The sequence below is a fragment of the Oryctolagus cuniculus genome, chromosome 8 (genome assembly GCF_051225735.1).
Source record: "Oryctolagus cuniculus isolate XC-2025 breed Fujian yellow rabbit chromosome 8, ASM5122573v1, whole genome shotgun sequence".
NCBI classification, from domain to species: Eukaryota; Metazoa; Chordata; class Mammalia; order Lagomorpha; family Leporidae; genus Oryctolagus; species Oryctolagus cuniculus.
In genome coordinates, this window is record NC_142874.1 from 40,410,437 (window position 1) to 40,431,196 (window position 20,760).

General features: G+C 42.5%; 1 protein-coding gene across 1 annotated transcript in view; it reads right to left on the bottom strand.

Moving 5' to 3' along the window:
• The window catches only part of DCHS2 (dachsous cadherin-related 2), a 237,902-nt gene extending 218,097 nt beyond the window's left edge, over positions 1-19,805 (bottom strand). The window contains exon 1 of the mRNA XM_089302325.1: positions 19,676-19,805. Coding sequence (XP_089158451.1) covers positions 19,676-19,678 — 3 coding nt within the window. The 5' untranslated portion in view covers positions 19,679-19,805. The remainder of the gene's footprint in view (positions 1-19,675) is intronic.
• Between the last annotated feature and the right edge of the window lie 955 nt (positions 19,806-20,760).

A 20,760-nucleotide genomic window follows, 5' to 3' on the forward strand; every position in this document is an offset into this window, starting at 1 on the left:
GAAAAAGTTTTAGGTTCCACCTAACTCATGACAGACGAAGATTCAAAGAGAAAATTAGGAAAGGACATTCATTCCAAGTCTGGGCTATGTCAGAAATACAAAAGCACTCCAAAGAACGTGTGTCTGTTTCCATGTCCCTAGGGGTTCTGGTCAGACACATGGAGATCCCAGGCAGAATAAAATTAAAATATGACTTCATACTTCCTCCCTGAGGGAATGTGGGAATTAATCCCCCAGGATGTGGAGTTAACTAATGTGACAAAGCTGTCTGTTATGCAGCATATCATACTGTAGGGTTCTTGGAACTGTTCTTAAAGCAAAAGTCTGGCGGGCACCACAGCTCACTAGGCTAATGCTCCGCCTGCGGCGCTGGTACTCCGGGTTCTAGTCCTGGTTAGGGCACCAGTTCTGTCCCAGTTGCTCCTCTTCCAGTCCAGCTCTCTGCTGTGGCCTGGAAGGGCAGTGGAGGATGGCCCAAGTGCTTGGGCACCTGCACCTGCATGGGAGACCTGGCTCCTGGCTTCGGATCGGCGCAGCACACTGGCCGTAGCAGCCATCTGGGGGGTGAACCAACGGAAGGAAGACCTTTGTGTCTCTCTCTCTCTCTCTCTCTCTGTCTAACTCTGCCTATCAAATAAAAAAAAAAGCAAAAGTCTGATACCAGAGAGACTAAGAACCTTTTAAAATCTAAGCATGTGTTGCATTGCATAGTATCGATCAATATTCTTCAAAATTTTATCAGTCCTTGCATCATCTCATACAATTACTTCCTAGGGTTTAATTTGAGAACCATATAATACAACTACTTTGGGAATTCAGTTTTATTTCTTCCCACTCTAAATTTCCAGTTATGCCACCACAATTTATTGAAAGAGAACATCTTGCCCTGCTCCACATGAGTAAGGCTGTTTCTATCCCTTCTGTCCTATTGATTGGTCTGCCTATCCCTAGGCCAGCAATGCACTACCTTAATTGTTGTGCTTCCGTGACTGGTCTTACCTGATTGTTCACGTCCCCTCACCTGTCTGTCTTCTGAGTGTCTCAGTCCTTAGCTCTTTCTGTGTTTACATACACTTTCAGATCAGCTTCTCAAATTTTAACAAAAACACTGCTGAGATTTTTATTGGCAATTCATTGGTTCTACAGATCAACCTAGGACAGCAATATCAACTTTGTGATACTGAGAAAAAGCGAGAACAGATCCCAGGTGGAGATTTAACACTACATAAAATTCCAAATCTGGGCTTCTATAGAGGGCTGGGAGTTCTACTCACTGAAATAAGACTGTGTGTGACTTGAGAACAAAACCTTTCTCTCCAGAGTAACCAGAAAAGAGAGAGTTCAGGTTTACAACCTCCAAGTGAAAGGAGAATCTGCTGTTTCTGGATACATTTGAAACAGAAGATAGGAAACTAAACTCCTGTTGCATTTTGATTATATCATAAGCAGCATAGCTGTTAAATTATTTGACACTAGTTTGTGAGTTTCTGTGTTGTTCGATACATTCAAACTTACCTTATTTTATGTTTTCTCTCTGCTTACTATTGATATATAGGAATTCTTCTGAGTTTTTATATCTCTCTATATATATATGGTAAAGTAATCCTTTAATAATTAGTTTACATATTTTCTTTTAAAGATTTATTTACTTGGGTCGGTGCCACGGCTCAATAGGCTAATCCTCCAGCTGCAGCACCAGCACACCGGGTTCTAGTCCCGGTCGGGGCGCCAGATTCTGTCCCGGTTGCCCCTCTTCCAGGCCAGCTCTCTGCTGTGGCCCGGGAGTGCAGTGGAGGATGGCCCAAGTGCTTGGGCCCTGCACCCGCATGGGAGACCAGGAGAAGCACCTGGCTCCTGCCTTCGGATTAACACGGTGCACTGGCCACAGCGTGCCGGCTGCGGTGGCCATTGGAGGGTGAACCAATGGCAAAGGAGGACCTTTCTTTCTGTCTCTCTCTCTCTCTCACTGTCCACTCTGCCTGTTAAAAAAATAAAAGATTTATTTACTTGAAAGGCAGAGTTACAACGAGGAAAAGAGACAGGGATGGAGAGAAAAAATCTTCTGTCTGTGCTGGTTCACTCCCCAAATGATTACAACACATGAGAATGGGCCAGACCAAAGCCAGGAGTCTTGAACTCCATCCAGGTCTCCCACCTGGGTGGCAGGGGGCCCAAGGATTTAAGCCATCTTCTGCCACTTTCCCAGTTGCATTAGAAGGCAGCTGGGACTCAGATTGGTGCCCATACAGGTTGCAGACACTGCAAGCAGTGGCTTACCCAACTATGCCACAGCACCATTCCCAGTACACACATTTTTTTAGATTTTTTTTTAGCTAATAACACTGGTCTGTTAAACATCTTCCAGGACTTGTGATGGCAATCCAGGCTCCTGTCCAGTGGGGATAGTAGAATAGTGTTATTAGTGGTCTCATAGTCCACAGTCTGATTAAATTGTTGGTCACCTGGATCTGAGTCCCTGGACTCACGGGTCTTCTCTTTTCTTTCCCTAAGAAAGCTGAACTTCCTTGGGAAGCCATCTCTTCCTGCTTCCAGAGCATCTCAAGATCAACGGTCAATAGGCTTAGGGCTTTGGCTCCAGACAACATCTTTTCATTTCTTTTCCACAGAGGAAGGTGTTTATTTTGAGCTTAGATTTATATTTTTGGCTTCATGCTTCAATATTTGCCTGCCATTATTATGTGTTTTAAATAAAGGAACATATAAAGATATAACCTCCATGCACATTGTTAGAAATTAACACAACCATCCTCACTACGGCTCAACCAGGGCAAATACTTTGAAGAAGGTACAGTGTGAGTTATTTAAAAATATATCATCATAGTTATTCTGTCAGCATAGTTATCCTGTCAGCAACTTTAAGAGGCAGTCCATCTTTTCGGCTTAGTGGAGTTTATAACATATATTCCTAGAGTGAACCATATAATAATGCTGAAGACTGTTGGTTTACATAATTTGTCAAGCTATAGTCTCAAAATTTTTTTAAAGTTTTAAAAAGACTCAGCAAAATACTGTTTCCTCTAGAGCAACCCATGTAACTTCCTGTGCCCCTGTTTCCTTATCAGACAAATTGTATCACAGTAACAACAACTGCAAATAAACCATAAGAGTACACAGGCTGGGAGGGTCTCCCAGTGGGAGAGCAGAGACAGTGACTCATTTTAACAGGTGCATTAAAATAAAGAGACCAAAGAAATAAAGGCATGGGGAATAAAATGTTCAGAGAAATAAAGGGAGTAATGGACTGAGAAACAGAATAGAGAGAGAAACAAGGAGAAAAAAAGACATCTCAATCCAGAAGCTAAGTCCCAGGTCCTATCTCTATCCTTCTCCACCAGGCCCCGTCACCATCCAATCTAATACTGCGTGGAACATTCCCTAAAGGTTTTACTCTCCAGACTCCCAGGGAGCTCAGCCAACAGGAGGCAGAGGAGGAGAGGATGGAGAGGAAGGTGGATAAAGTAGGATATCTTCCTTGGCTCCATCCTCATAAATCCACCAACTTCTGAAGGGAGGCCCCAGTAGATCTCCCTACACATATCTAGTCCATTAACTAGTTCCTCCTGTGTATGTTAGAATTGTGTCTAATAGGGCTGGTGCTGTGGCTCACTTGGTTAATCCGCCTGCGGCACCGGCATCCCATATGGGCGCCAGGTACTAGTCCCAGTCGCTCCTCTTCCAGTCCAGCTCTCTGCTGTGGCCCGGGAAGGCAGTGGAGGATGGCCCAAGTGCTTGGGCCCTGCACCAGCATGGGAGACCAGGAGGAAGCATCTGGCTCCTGGCTTTGGATCTGCGCAGTGCGCAGGCCATAGCAGCCATTTGGGGGTGAACCAGCGGAAGGAAGACCTTTCTCTCCATCTAAGTCTGTCAAAAAAAAAAAAAAATAGAATTGTGTGCAATAGAAGGATATGTTCTACTAGCCCCCAGTCACTAAAAATGAGACTTCATCTGGAAATAAGACCTTTGCAAATGCAGCCAAGTGAAGAGGAGAACATTTTGGATTAAGTGAGTGCTAAATCCGATGACCTGTGTCTTTATAAGAGAAAGTAGAAGGAGTTTTGGACACAGAGGAGTCACAGGGACGAAGGCCAGGTGATGATGAAGGCAGTCTGGTATGACCCAGCTACAAGCCAAGGCATGCCAAGGACTACTGGGAGCCACCAGGAGCCAGGGAGAGACAGGGAAGAATTCTCTAGAGCCCTCAGAGGCAGCACCGCCCTGTCAGTGCCTTGAGGTAGAACTTCTCAAATTCAAAACCATGACAACGTCTGTTGTTTTAAGCCATTCAGTTTGTGGTAATTTGTTAAAACTCTTTAAAACTAACTTATTCCCCCTTGCTAGGCTCTGACAGACAGAAAGCTATCCGCTCTTACTAACTGCAGGCCACATTACTATTTCTTGTGGTTTTCCTACACCCCGTACACAACTTCGTCAAATTACCCTATTTGAGAGTTCACCATGCCATGACCTTGACTGATACAGAAAGCGAGAGGAAAGGAAAAAAATGAAACAGAAAAAGCTTGACAAGGAGACCTAATATGATGGCAGAGTAAGATACTAAATCTAAGCATTAATCGTGAAGAATAATAAATATCACAACTAAAGCTACGGGAAAGAAATTAAGTCACAGAATACATACAAAGTTATATGTTTATGTGAAACTCCACAAATAGAAAAAATGGTACACCACATGGTTTAGAGATACATATTTATGTTGTAAAAATTATCATAATGATAAATAGAAAATTCAGGATTGTGTCTACAGAGGTAGACACACAGAAAATTTCACAGTTATTGGATTCCTAAACTAGATGACAGGACATGAATGTTCTTTTAAGTATAATTTAATTACATACATATATTTTAGATATTCTAGTAAACATGATGTACTTCACAACAAAATAATATTTAAAACATTAGATAACATTATCAGTGATAACTCATGCTGATGGCATAGTCTCTTGATATAATGGGATGAAAATTATCTTTCTCCTCAAAGTTCATAACCTCAGTCGAATTATGAAAAAAACATGAGATGAACCCAAATTAAGGGACAGTCTACAAAATACTTGACCAGTTCTTATCTAAACTATAAAGACTACTCAAGCCAAGGGATGTCTGAAAAACTATTACAGACCAGAGGAGCTTAGGGAGACACGATGCCTAAAGGTAATATGGTATCCTGCATGGAATCCAGGGATGAAAAAGGAGATCAGGAGGAGGGGAAAGCAGTGAAATTCAGGTTAATGTGGAGTTCAGTTAATAGTAATGTGCCAAGATTAGTTTCTTAGCTTTGACAAATGTACCATCTTAATATATTAAGAGAAACTGAGTGATTTGTATACAGAAAACCTGTACTATCCTTGCAACTTTTCTGTGAACCTGAAACTATTGTGCAATTTAAAAAATATTTTAAAAATCAATTAGAAGCACAAAGTTAATTCTTTAAAATTAATTCACAAATCCTTAGTATGCTAGGTAATATTTAAATAATTACCAGCGTTATAAGACTGGTATTACTTTAGAATTAATGAATACCTCTGGCCAATGAAAGAGAAATGGTATAAAGTTTTAAAAACTCATCAATAATGGATGACTATAGCCCTCAATAATTAACAACAAATGCTTTGGGACAGGAGGAGAATCATGCTTCTCGAGTCACCATATTGTGATGTTTAAGTGCTTATTTTTCAGCAAAATATTAAAAGGCATACACAGGAACAAGGAAGCACAGTCCATATAACAGCAGGGCAGGGGAATTGACAGAAACACCCCATGAAGAAGCTTAGACATTTAATTTACCAGAGATTTAAACATTTCCCCAAAGATGGAAGAAACCATGGACTAAGAGGTAAAGAAATCCAGGAAAATTATGTATGACCAAAATGAGAACATTATCAAAGGGATGGATTGTAAAGAGAGACACACAGACAGACCCAGGCAGACATCTAGGAACTGAAAAGTAAAATAACAGAAATTAAAAAATTCATTAGAGGGGTTGAACACTACATTTGAGAAGAAAAATATCAGCAACCTGAAGATGGGATAGTTGAAATTATTTAAGGAAAATAAAGAAAATGAACAGAGCCTAAAGGGATCTGTGAGACACCATCAAATGGACTCAACAAAACAATCCAGTTAGAAAATGGGAAAGGATATACACAGATATTTTCAGAGAAGGAAATACAAATGGCCAACAGACACCTAAAACCATGCTCAGGATCACTAGCCATAAGGGAAATGCAAATAAAAAAATCTCAATGAGGTATCACCTCATCCAGTTCTAATGGCTAATTACCTAAAAATCAAAGAATAATAAATGCTGGCAAAGATGTGGAGAAAAGGATACCCTAATACATTGTTTTTAGGAATGCAAATGAATGGCATAAATACATAATAGAATATTACTCAGGCATAAAAAAGAATGAGGCCGGTGCCGCGGCTCACTAGGCTAATCCTCTGCCTAGCAGCGCCAGCACACCGGGTTCTAGTCCCGGTTGGGGCGCCGGATTCTGTCCCGGTTGCTCCTCTTCCAGGCCAGCCCTCTGCTGTGGCCAGGGAGTGCAGTGGAGGATGGCCCAGGTGCTTGGGCCCTGCACCCCATGGGAGACCAGGAAAAGCACCTGGCTCCTGGCTCCTGTCATCGGATCAGCGCGGTGCGTGGTTCAGAGGGTGAACCAACGGCAAAAGGAAGACCTTTCTCTCTGTCTCTCTCTCTCACTGTCCACTCTGCCTGTCAAAAAAATAAATAAATAAATAAATAAATAAATAAATAAATAAATAAATAAAAAAAGAATGAAATCCTGACATATGCAACAAAGTGGGTGAGACTGGAAATCATTATGCTAACTGAAAAAAGCCAGACACAGAAAGACAAATATCACATACTTTCTCTTGAAAGTTATAATATATATATAAAATACACACACCCAAATATATGTATATAAAATGGAGAATTTAACAATTATGTGGATATATTTGATTTATAGATAGCTATATTGTCTTCACTGAATTATATAATCTACATGACAATATACCATGTCCTCATGTTACAATCATTGTCATGAATCCCACAATGTGTGATACTAACATCACTGTTTAAGAAAAATAGTATATATGTGTATGTACATAATACTTACATATAAAGTGACTGGTAAAATATTAAATATGATTGTCCTAAAATAAATTTTTAAAAATAATTTACATTAATTACATGTTACACAGTAAAGTTTTAGATACATGTTTTAAAGCTATTATTAAACTTGAGTTCACCCATTTCCTTTTCTTTCTTTTGATGTAGCAACTAGTCAATTTTTATTACACATCTGGCTCACATTACACATTTCTGTAGAACAGTGCCAATCTGGATCCAAGAGTTGAATTAAGCCTTCTTGGCTCTGTTTTGGTTTCGGTTCCTGCTACTCAAACATGTTCCTAGACAAACCTATGGCATTCACCTAGGAGCTTACTGAAATGCAGTAACTACTGAATCTGAACTACTGAATCATACTAAATCATACCCTGCATTTCAGTGAGAACACCGACCCCAGGGTGACGCCTTTGAACTACTGCTTGAGGTAAAGCTTATCACTGACCGCCCTCTTGAGGAAAAAAGAATCCCATGACAGGAAGCAAGAATTCCATGACAGGAAAAGGATAGGGGTGGTAGAGGGCAGGCATTGCGGCACTGCAGGTAAGGCCGCCTCCTGCAAGTGCCGGCATCCCATATGGGCACCGGTTTGAGTCCCAGCTGCTCCACTTCCGATCCAGCTCTCTGCTATAGCCTGGGAAAGTAGTAGAAGATGGCCCAAGTCCTCGGGCTCCTGCACCCGTGTCGAAGACGCAAAGGAGGTGCCTGGCTCCTGGCTTCGGATCAACGCAGCTCCGGCCATTGCAGCCAGTTGGGGAGTGAACCAGCAGATGGAAGACCTCTCTCTCTCTCTCTCTCTCTCTCTCTCTCTCTCTGCCTCTCCTTCTCTGTGTAACTACAACTTTCAAATAAATAATAAATAAATCTTTAAAAAAAAAAAAAAAAAGGAAAGCCTAAAACAAAACAAGTCTAATCTGGGCTTCCCTTGACTGCAGAGGGAGGAAAATCCCTACCCAAGTGAATCTCTGGGAATCTGCTATGGTAATGACAAAACATTGGGTTAGCTCAATGAAACAAAGGCATTTTTGGTCTAAGGTTTTTAATCAGGCAATGGGACTGTTAGTTTTTCTTCCACTAACTATAAGTTTCTTTTGACGGGGCAAATTTTTCAGAATCTATATAATCATATGTGCTATAGCCCCTGACTTTGATTCTGCTTCTAGAAATGAAAGCTGGTGTTGAGCAGCACACTCTTTGACCTGGTTTACTGTGTTCTTTGTTCTTCCTTGACCCACTTATAGCAACTCTTTAATTCTTATCCAAAGTTGTATTATCACTATATGTACCAAAACCACCAAAATGTATTCTTTTGTCTCCTGCCTAGAAATACACTGTCAAACACCCTTTTTCTTTTGAAATTACCCAGCATCTACAGCCAAGGTTTGCATTTCATTTCAAAAATGAGTCTCCTCATGAGACAGCATGTGGCAAGATCCAGCGCCAAAAGATACAGGCAAAGGAACTGGTTCAAATCATGGCGCCTAACCTAACCTCAAGCAGTCCAAACCCTCATTTTATCCTCATTACAATGCCTTAGCATAGTAAAAACCACACCCCCTCTGGTGGCATGACAGTTTACAATTGCCATGACAACTTATAGAAATGGCCACATAAGGAGGAAAAAAAGAGGGGGGGAGGATTCTTAATTCCTGGATGTCACTGCCCCTTTCCCGGAAATAAGAATATTCCACCAGATGTGAACACAGATTTCTCAAACCCCCCAAAGAGGAGCTGAGGCATCACATGAGGCTGCTGTCTGTGGAGGAGCCTTCCCTTTGCCACTCTTTGGTAAAAACCCTCTTGCTCTCACTTTGCTGGCTCACAACTGATTTCTATCTCCTGAGGCCAAGGTGGGCCCCACAGGGTCTTTGGTGGTCCGTATCACTCAGACCCTCTGTACACTCCTCCCTCCTGCCACCGAGCATCCTCCCCAAGAGAGGTAATAGAGGAACAAGACATCCACCCCAAAATAACTATTCCAGGTAAATCCAATATGATCATCCTCCATTTGCCATAGCTGACAAACACCAAGCGCTGACTTGGAAGAACATGTGGTGAGAAATATGAAGGAGCCAAGCCATCATAAAGTGTCGCTCCCCCACTCGCGGAGGAACGACACCGGACCCTGCGCTGTTCTCTTTGCCCGGCCCTTCCCGGGTTTGCTGCTATTCCCCCCTCGCGGGGAAACGACACCGTCCCGGGTTTGCTGCTGGCCCCCCCACCTCTGTGGAGTGGCGGCACCCTCACCGCTTTCCCCGCTTCCGTGGAGGAGCGGCACACTGCCGGCCGGCTCTCTCGGGTTGTTCAGGTGTTCCTGGTGCATGTTGTCTCTCTCCTCCTTTATAGTCCTCTTCCACCAATCCCAACTCTGCTGGCGTTCTCTCCCCACACACTGAGCACGCTGCTCTCCTCCAATTAGGAGCAAGATCAACTCCTGCAGCTTGTTAGTCAAATTGGTGAGGCAGCTGTGTAGAAGTTGTTTACTCTCTCTCAGCGCCATATGATGGGAGATCAGATGCATAGAATTAGTCTTAGTTCCAGTAATTTAGTCTAGTCTTGGTTGCTCCCCACAATAAAGAGCTAGGAGGCTACATGCTAGTCTCCAGCAGAGAAATGTCCATCAGAAGCCAAGAGACTGTCATGGAGAGCCATGTCATTTTCAACTTTTCATTCCGTGAAACAGATCTTTTTATCTAATTGTGAACCACTAGCTCACCATTTCCATTATTTTCATTTTAGAATCATTTTAGCATCTGATTGTACAGTCATTCTCATTCTTTCTCAAGATTCTCTAGGTTATTCTTGCCTACTACTTTTGTTCTTGTAGAAGAACTTTATGGTCATTTTATCAAGTTTAATTTCCCATGAGTTTTGACTACATTTGCAATAAAACCTATAAACTTATATTGAATCACTCAGTTCAAAAACATAGTACATCTCTTCATTTATTCAGATCTCCTTTTCTATACCTCCATAAAATTTAATAGTTCTTTTTCTAAAAGTCCCACACATCTCCCATTAGGCTTATTCCTAAGTAGTCTACATTTTTGTTGTCATAGAAATACAACCACTTACTTTTTCTTTTCTTTAACTTATAAATGCAGTATAAATGCATGGCTAAAAAGTCATTACAAGATATTACAGAGAGCGAACGCAAACTCTCTTGTCGTCACTCATCTTGCCAGCCCCCATCTCTGCAAGTAAAAGGAACATTTATGAAGAGTTGGGTTCCAGCCATTAAGACAATTTTCCACGCTCTTCTGGTTTTATTGATCTTTTTGCTTTGTTATATTTTACATAAATAGGACTGTACTTCATATTTTGCCTATGACTTTTAATACAGCAGTATTGCTTAGGAAAGCACCCATGTTCTCAGGTAAAACTATATCTAAAGCTGCACATTATGCCACCGTAAGAATTTGAAAATGTACTTAATAAATTTCCCCATTAATGGACATTTAAGTCACTTCCTATCTCCCACATTGAAAGTACTGACTTACCACACATGTTGTACATACGTCTATCTGCATTTATGCCACCACTTTTGTAGGGCAAACTTATGAAGATGGGATTTCTGGGTCAACCACTGTGAGTATTTAAAAAAGATGAAAGCTACTAGCAAATTACTCTGAAGAGGATTCAGCACCTTGAACCAACATTATGAAAGGGTGAATTTCCCACACCCTTTATATTTTATATTTTCACTCAACTTTTGGCAATTTGCCTACATGTTAATAATTAAATAATTGTTTTAATGAATATAACCCTGAAGATCTGAGACATTTATACTGGCATGGGCCATATCAGTATATTCTACAACCTACCTTTCCTGGCTCCTCTTTGATAATCTATAATTTTCACCTTAACCCTGCAAATCTGCTTCAGGAACTATTTTTATTACGAACATGAATCCACATTTATTAGAGATGCACCCCCAAACTGTCATTTTTCTTTCAAACTTTATTGATGTCCCTCATCAAAATGAAGTTTTGAAATTTTATATGGTTAAGTCTGAGATTTACAAAACATATTTTACTAAACTTTTAACTAAGAAGATCTAGAGTCCCAGCACCTACTGTAACTTTAAGCAGTTATGACCACAAACAATATTTCAAGGTATTTGCTGCAACTAGAATGTGCTATGGAAACTGCTATGATTTCTACAGGTGACAAAGAACAGGTTTTCCTAATACTGGTGAGGTAAACCACATAGTAATTAAAGGAAACAGTAAATTTCAGATAGGATTTAATTGAAAATAAATTTGTAATTGTTTCCCCATACAAGTTTGCAAACTCCTTGGTGTTACATCATCTCTTTATTGAATCCTTTCCTAACCACCTCCCAGCAAAGTTAACCGTTCTTCCTTTGAGATCCCACAGCTGTCTACACTACACTTAACAGAACACTTCAGGCCAAGTGTTTTACTTTCTGTATCTCATTTCCACCCAAAGACAGTCAGCTCCTGGAGGAAAGGACCAGAGTGAGGCCAAGCTGCGGAAGTCAGTACTCTCCCCATCTTAGAACCCTGGCACTCAACGGACCCATGAGAGGAATGAGATAGGCTGATGTATTGAAAACTCAGTGCAGGATGCATTGGTAGCAAACAAATGAAGTGATACCTAGGAACCGTACAACAGGAATTTATCTTCAAAAATTTGTATTCTTACGCCAGTGACTCACAGTTTACCATGGTGTTGAGCTTCCATCTCGAGAGACTAGATCAACATTTTTCAACCTTATTGATATTTTTTGTCCCTAACTAAGGAGACATCTGACACACATTTTTCCTAATTTCTCTACTACCCGCCCTGTCCCACCTCATGAAATATTAATCCCAAAGATTTCAGGATATCTGTGTTCCATGACCCTTTGGAAGATCAAAAACCATTATCATAAGTTTTTTTGTTTTGGGGTTTTTTTTTGTCTTTTTTTTTTTTTTTGCTTCCCACAAATCAATTTTTTTGCCCCCATTAAGGATTCAGAGAACAGATGAAATTGACTATGATCTTGTCTAAATAAGATTGGAGTTGGCAAACTCAAAAGGCTTCCATAGCCTTAGCAACTCATGAGAAGAGCCTAGGGAGATTACTGATGCCATAAACAAGAGTGTCAATTTGTTAAGTCAACAATAGGAGTTACTGTGCACTTACTCCTCATGAAGGATCTCTGTCCTTAATGTGTTGTACAATGTGATTAATACTATAACTAGTAATCAAACAGTATTTTACACTTTATGTTCTGTGTGGGTGCAAACTGTTGAAATCTTTACTTAATATATACTAAATTGATCTTCTGTATATAAAGATAATTGAAAATGAATCTTGATGCGAATGGAATGGGAGAGGGAGCGGGAGCAGGAGATGGGAGGGTTGCGGGTAGGAGGGAAGTTATAGGGGGGGGAAGCCATTGTAATCCATAAACTGTACGTTAGAAATTTATATTCATTAAATAAAAGTTAAAAAATTTTTAAAAAGAAATTCAATGAATGATTATGCATATCTGTATTTCATTTTAATGAGACATAAAAACCATAAGTCATTCTGTTGTTGCACAGAAATATTTAAGCCTTACTCTTCTTACCCCTATCGACTAAAAACTTCTAAGACCAAAGAAAACAGTAACAAAGAAGATGTAAAGAGAAAGGCATTTAAAAAAATTACAATAGAACTCTGGTCTTACCACATAATTCAGACTTTCTCAGTTTTACCAAATAATGTCTTTCACATGTCTGTTACTCCACATGTCATTAGGCAAAGTATAGGACGCCTGGAGTTACAATGTGCAAAAGGCACACACATATATCTCACCAATAAGCTGAGAGTTACTATGAAGTCTCTTTGAACTTTGCCAGCAGTTTAGAAAAATGACTCAAACTTTTTCTGGCATGGACAAAAATAAAGAGAAATTACAGCACTGGCAGCCCTTTGATTTTAGGGTACTTTTAAAGAAAGGATGCTAGGTCTTTGTTAGAGTCATACACTCAAATACAGTGGAAAACCTCATTGACTTAAAAGCTAAATGGAAATGGTTTGATCATATTTTAAAACCTTAGCCAAATTTTTTTCAATATGAAAAATATTTTTTTCATCAACTGTAGCAAGCTATTGAGTTTCTGAGAGCCCAAAAGATAAGATTGCTGATCAACAGTTTTGGGAGCTAAAGGATATGTTTCAGCAATTAAACATGGTAAGCAATCTTTTTTAATCTTTTGTCCACCCTATTTACATCAAGTATGTGTAATGCCCACTTTCAAAATCCCACAGTGTGCAAAACATTTGACATAAAATAGAAGCAAACTGGAAATTGTTAACACTCTCGACTTTCTGCAATGATTACTGGCCATGAGTAAAAGCTTTTCACAAATGTTCGTTCCTATTTTTATTTTGAAAGTTCATTCTGTAGCAGAAAATCATTCTTCCAAATTAAGAAAAACCATAACACAACTCAATCAGGGTTAGTGCAATTCAGTTTGCCTAAAACTTCTTAATTTATTTGTGCTGAAAGCACTGTCAATCTTTATTAGGCTTTTTTTTCTATTTATGTGTTTATAAAGCATTGTTTTATTTAAAAAGCTATTTATTTATTAATAGGCAAAAATATCTATGTATGACCCATGAGCTCTTTTGGTTTGAGGGCTGTGGCAAGGACATAGATAAGGCCATAACAGGTTGCATCTGAATAACATTCTCATGCATTATTGGGCAGGGCTGAGTCTTGTTTTGTTTTATATCTTCTACAGCTGGTAATCGGTAACCACTGGGTAAGAGTGAGTGAATTGTATTTCCTGCTTAACCAACGTCTCCTTTGCATCCCCATCAAATAAACCACCTGCATTCTCTCCTTCGTATGTGATTATATCATCTTCATCCGGGAGATCTCTCAGCCTTATTATTGCTGATGACCAAAGCTGAGAGCCGGCACCCAGAGCTACACACGCTTCCAGGCAGACCACCATTTCTCTTTCCTATCTCATGATGCCTTGGAACGTAGCCTAAATGACCCTAGGAGGAGACTACAATTATCGGGTTGTCTGTATGGCCTTCAGGACAGCACTGACCACAGTCCCCATGAGGAAGAGCCTCAATCCCTACATTCCCATACCTCATACTGCTCTGTCCATCCTGACAGGCTCAAAACATACCCTTCCTGGGTCCTCCAAACCCTTCCCCTGTACTTTGAACAATCTAGGTCTACCGTCACAAAAATCCCATGTTTTCACATTCTTCTCCGTTCCCTTCAGTTTCTGGGTGTACGTGACAAACGGAATGCACTCAATCTCAATACCAAGACGCACCTTACTTTGACAGCTTCTTGTGGAACTGCTGTTGCCCCCCACCCAATCAATACTCCTAGAGCTGGTGGACTGATCCCAGGCCATGTTTCATTCCTCCTTCTTCAAACCTATAGTCCCCCTTTAGGTATGTATGATCAAATACACAAGTTACCCTTCCTTGTCACAGTTCTCTGCCACATTCACGAATCCACCCACACTGGCTCCCTACCTTCCCCTTGGTCACTAATCCGATAGATCAGGGCCTTTACTGCATGGGTGACTTGTCCAACACCAGTGTCAATGTCTTCTTCACACCCAGAGATCCTATCCCAGCCATGGTCAGGCACACTTGCTCCTATCCTGACACTGTGACTGCCAACAGATGCACCACCTACAAACATCTCAGCTTCAATGATCCCTTTGTCTGATCACCACCTCCCTTCTTCCCAGCCCACCTACTTCAGTATCTACTCCACCAATCTACAACAACCACCACCACCACCCCCTCATACCCTCATTTCCCTCTTTACAACACTTAGATTCCATGGTCCACTGCTAAAGTCACCTCTAGCCCAATCCCTTAAGTCCATTTCTCCAAAGTCAGTTAAACTCAACTCTTGACCTGTTACAGATTTTTCCAGTTACATAGGGTCATCTCCCTTCAAACCTAATACCACGGACTTACGTAGCCATCTGAGATGCCTAGCGGTCCAAATCTCTCTCTGCTGAACCAGCATTCCCATTCTCACGGACCCACTGCCGAATGTCTGTCTGTAAAAGGCCTCATTCCCTCCACCACCTGTACTTGCTGATGACCTCAATCTCATTTCCCTTATTTCCATGATACATAAAAAAAAAAATCAGAGATCTTCCATATTTATCCATATGCAAATCCCCAGCCCTTCTGCACACACACCCACACACACTATATCCTTCCTCTGGTAATGGGTGGACAGGGCCTTTCTCAGAGGCCCGGGGACCCATCCCAGCTCTCTATTCCAGGACCCTGCTCCTACAATTATTCCATGCCTTAGGCATCATAAACTGTCGCTTTGCTCAGGATCGATTCTTCAGTATATGAACCTGCAATTAGTCCTCAAAATAAAGGGGGAAAAAAGCTCCACTGAGCTCACACTTCCTGCCAGCTACCTGACAATTCCTGTCCTATAGAGCAAAACTCCCTGGATGATGTGTGCATAGTCTGCTTCTCCCTTTATATACTACTGCATTGAAACTGCCTGTCAAGATCACCAATGGGCTGGTCACTGCTAATGGCCAATTCTTAGCCCTCATCTTTACCCAGCTCATTTGATGGAACTGATCTCTTACTCCTTGAAACATTTCAATTCTTTCCTTCCAGGATCCAGCACGCTCCTGGGTTTCCCCTCCTTGCCCAGCTGCTCCTTCTCAGTCTCCCTGCTTATTCTCTGTGTCTCCAGATGGATGGTGTCAATCATAATGCTCAAAGACACAGCCCCAAACCCGCAAGTCCCATGGGGTGGGGGTGGTTATAAAAGAGGAGTGGCAAGCAGAATTTTGGGGGAAGGGATTTGCCACACAATACAGGAATGATGAAAACTTCAGTTTAGAAATGCGTCATTTGCCTGCATTGATGTGCCTTCCAGCTGATGAAAAATTCCAGAAACTTTTAATAAATCAAAGCCCCATTGCCGGGAGAAGCCAGCAGAGTCACTGAGTGGTTTGCGAATAATTATGTGCATGGCAGGATAAGAAGACGCGGAGTGGTGGTGCTACCTCATCACCAATATTGTTTTCCCCAAATCTGTGGTCTGCCCATGAGTGTGTGTGGAGGGATTCCTGCATGCCTTAAACAACAAGGAAACACAGCACTGCAGATGGGAAAACTTCATAGGGTAGGCTCACGTCCATGTACAGAGAAGCATGGAACAATTCCAAAGTGAGCAGCTCCATGTAGAAAATGAGTCACTTATTCTCCAAAGGGAGACACATCCCGAAAGGAACAGATCAACTGTTCATTGTGAGGCCAGATTCAAAATAAAGACCCCTGAAAGCCGACCAGGTTTTTATGGGTTACCTCCGTGCAATCACTTATAATCTGTTCTTGCAATACACTTTTTCATTTGTTGACTCTTTCTCTTAGTTCTTATTTATTTGGTTGGTTTGGCTTTTCTCTTTATCTTGTTTTTTTGTTTGTTTATTTGTTTGTTTTTTAGTCCCCCCCCCCCAACTTTTAAAAAGGTTGGCATTACTTTTTAGTGTTCACTATGCTATGCATCTCGACTTCCCATCATTTCCACTACTGGCTGTATAAACCATGGAAACACTTTTAGTTCTAACTCATTCAATGCATTTTTTTTTTTTTTGCAAATTTGACTCTTTCAAAGTACACTGCTTGATACTTTTTCCCATGTTAATGTAATATCAATACAAAGAACAGATTCAATATAGTTCACAGATACACTTCAAAGATTAAAAAGAATACATTTTTTAGTCTAGGAAAAATAAAAGCAAGTGCATTATCACAATGTTGACACTGTGTACATGCACTGCACAGGTACATACAACTGCTACAACTCCCTCGTAAAGAGAGAGATGTGCTCTTTATACCTTCATATTTGCACAAGACAAAATTCCTCCAGATTTCAGCTCCTCGGTGACTGTGGTGAGCCATCGCTGCTTGGAACCAATCTCATCAAAAGACCCAGTCCGTCGATCACAGTACTTCACCTGAGTGTGGTTAGAAAGCTGGGGTACACACGATTCCCAATGGCAGTGAGATGTATTTCGATCTCTCACTTGTTCACCTTTTCCTAACTGTTAAGCCTGTGCAGTTGTTAGCACACCCTAGCACTTAACATTTGTAGCTACAAATATGTTACTATTACCTGGTTTACTATATAAACTGGCCTATGGAGGGTTCTGTTGTGTTTTTATCTTTCTCAAAACCTTCCCTTTTTTAAGATTTATTTATTTGAAAGTCAGAGTTACACACACACACTGAGAGAGAGAGAGAGAGAGAGAGAGAGAGAGACATCTTCCATCAATGGTTCACTCCCCAATTGGCCGCAATGGCCGCAGCTGTGCCGACCCACGGCCAGGAGCCAGGTGCTTCTTCCGGGTTTCCCATGTGGGTGCAGGGGCTCATGAACTTGGGCCATCTTCTACTGCTTTCCCAGGCCACAGCAGAGAGCTGGGTCGGAAGTGGAGCAGCCAGGTCTCAAACCAGCGCCCATATGGGATTCCGGCGCTTCAGGCCAGGGTGGTAACCCCCTGTGCCACAGCTCTGGCCACTCAAAACCTCCTTTTAAATGTAAACAAATGTGGACGGCGCGGCGGCTCACTAGGCTAATCCTCTGCCTTGCGGCGCCAGCACACTAGGTTCTAGTCCTGGTCGGGGCGCCGGATTCTGTCCCAGTTACCCCTCTTCCAGGCCAGCCCTCTGCTGTGGCCAGGGAGTGCAGTGGAGGATGGCCCAAGTGCTTGGGCCCTGCACCCCATGGGAGACCAGGAGAAGTACCTGGCTCCTGCCATCGGATCAGCGCAGTGCGCCGGCCACAGTGCGCTGGCCGCAGCGGCCATTGGAGGGTGAACCAACGGCAAAGGAAGACCTTTCTCTCTGTCTCTCTCACTGTCCACTCTGCCTGTCAAAAAAAAAAAAAAAAAAAAAGTAAAAAAATGTTTTTTAAAGGATTTTTAAGCTTATCTTCTTCAGAATTCTGTTTTTGAAATTTTGTTCCTTTGGAATTTTAGACTTCAGGGATTTTGATTTTGGGAGGTTTCAACATCAAGATCATGGCCCAAGCCCCAGGAGGACTCACTAAGGGCTTAGCCCATGGACCTCCTCTCTCTTTGCACTCAACACAGAGGACATGAGGTCAATAACAACTGGTTTTAAACTCAGCTGCCAGCTAATGACCTCAGACTCTCCAGCTCCAGTCTCCTCCCCGGATTTCAGAATTGCAGAGCCATTGTCGCCTCCCTGGGATATTCTGCAGGGATCTCAAAACTGACATCTCCCAGATGCGTTCCTGACTCCTTCCCCTGAACCTGTCCCCCTGGGTCCCTTCATTAAGTGCCCTGCTCTTCCATTTATGCAGGCCAAAACCCTTAGAGAGTCCCTTTCTGGCAAAACCCCTGTCCAATCCAACAGCAGATTTCATCCTCCCCACATTCAGAATACATCCTTAGACTTCAGTCTTCTCCACACTTCCTTCTCCACTGCTACTGCCCCGTGCTGAGCCCCTGCCAGCTTGCGTCCACATTATTCCAACAGCCTTCTAATGATTCTCCTGCTTGGAATCGCTCCCTATCGTCACCGCCACCACGTGGCCACATCATCTCTCCACACAGTGGCAGGTGGTCCTTTTGTTTTTGTTTGTTTGTTTGTTTTTGACAGGCAGAGTGGACAGAGAGAGAGACAGAGAGAAAGGTCTTCCTTTGCCGTTGGTTCACCCTCCAATGGCCGCCGCAGCTGGCACACTGCGGCCGGCGCACCGCGCTGATCTGATGGTAGGAGCCAGGAGCCAGGTGCTTCTCCTGGTCTCCCATGGGGTGCAGGGCCCAAGCACTTGGGCCATCCTCCACTGCACTCCCTGGCCACAGCAGAGAGCTGGCCTGGAAGAGGGGCAACCGGGACAGAATCCGGCGCCCCAACTGGGACTAGAACCCGGTGTGCCGGCGCCGCTAGGCGGATGATTAGCCTAGTGAGCCGCGGCGCCGGCCTGGCTGGGTTTTGTTTTCAAAAGGACCACCTGCCGGCTGGCACCGTGGCTCACCAGGCTAATCCTATGCCTGCGGTGCCAGTACTCCAAGTTCTAGTCCCGGTCAGGGCACCGGTTCTGTCCCGGTTGCTCCTCTTCCAGTCCAGCTCTCTGCTGTGGCCCGGGAGTGCAGTGGAGGATGGCCCAAGTGCTTGGGCCCTGCACCTGCATGGGAGACCAGGAGGAAGCACCTGGCTCCTGGCTTCAGATCGGCACAGCGCGCCAGCCATAGCGGCCATTTAGGGGGTGAACCAATAGAAGGATGACCTTTCTCTCTGTCTCTCTCTCACTAACTCTGCCTGTCAAAAAAAAACAAAAACAAACAAACCCGAAACCCAATCATGTCACTTTGCTGGCTTTCAAAGCCTCTGCTCTCTCCCCTTCATCCTCAGAATGAAAGGCAAAGCGCCTGCTATGGTCTACAGACAGGACCTACTTCAGTTGCTTCTCGACTGCCTCCATCTCACCAAACTCTTCTCTTCTGCACTTACCATTCATGCTTCATTCAGCTGCAGCCACACTTGGCCTCCTTGTAGCCCTGCCAGCCTCAGGGTGTTCGCACGTGCTGTGTCTTCTGCGTTCAGACCAAATGCTACCTCTCCAGAGAAACCTTTCCTGACCACCTTATCTGGTAGAGCAACAGCTGTCACTCCCTCTTCCCATCCTGCGTTAACTCTACTCACAGCACCTGGGACTACATTCCATGTGTTATTTGTTTCGTCCTTATTACCCTTCTCCCCTACTAGAACGGCTCCCTGAAGACAGGGATTTTGGTTCACTCTGTTATTTCCAGGGCCTTGAAAAGAATCTAGAACCTAGAATTGCCTTGATTAACAAACAGTTGCTGAATTAATTAATGCGTGAATCTCGTTATCATGCTCTTGGGAAACCAGCCCAACGTAAACAGGAACTCTATTTCTATGGCATCTGGAGTAGGAGGCAATTTCCCAAGTCACTTCGGCAACCAAATGAGCAGCTGGTTTTTTTCATGTATAATTCATTGTTCATGCTCCTCCCAGCACTGCCTAGCACATTCTCGAAGCGTTGGTTGTTGTAAGTCACCTCCTCTTGCAAAAAAAGCATCGGTCTCCTGCCCTCTGGCTGAGCCTGCTCATGTCCTTTAAGTAGAACAAAAACTGATTACAGAATCCTAATTATAAGAATGCTTTCATCCATCCCTGAAAAATGACTCCCAAATCTCTTAGCTACAGCCTGGAGAAGAGTTTCATTACTGAATTTATCGAAGATGAGAATATTCCTTGGGGAATTATTTTTGTAATATCATCTACATTTTCCTGTCAGGAAAAGCATTTCACCTTCTTTTCAATAATGAACCCAACAAGCCTATGTTAGGGATGTGATGCCAGCTCTTGATAAATCAATGTGATTTTTCAGGACATAGGGAAGAGTTATAAGCCTAATCCATAACAGCGCATGTTAAATTTTTGGAGGTGGAAGAGGTTATCTTTAAAGCTTTTATCGTGGCTCTGAAATTGAAGAATTTTAACAGAGCCCATATATCTATGAGAGTGAAATGTACAGCAACATGTTTAGATTCAGACCAAAAGTTACACTG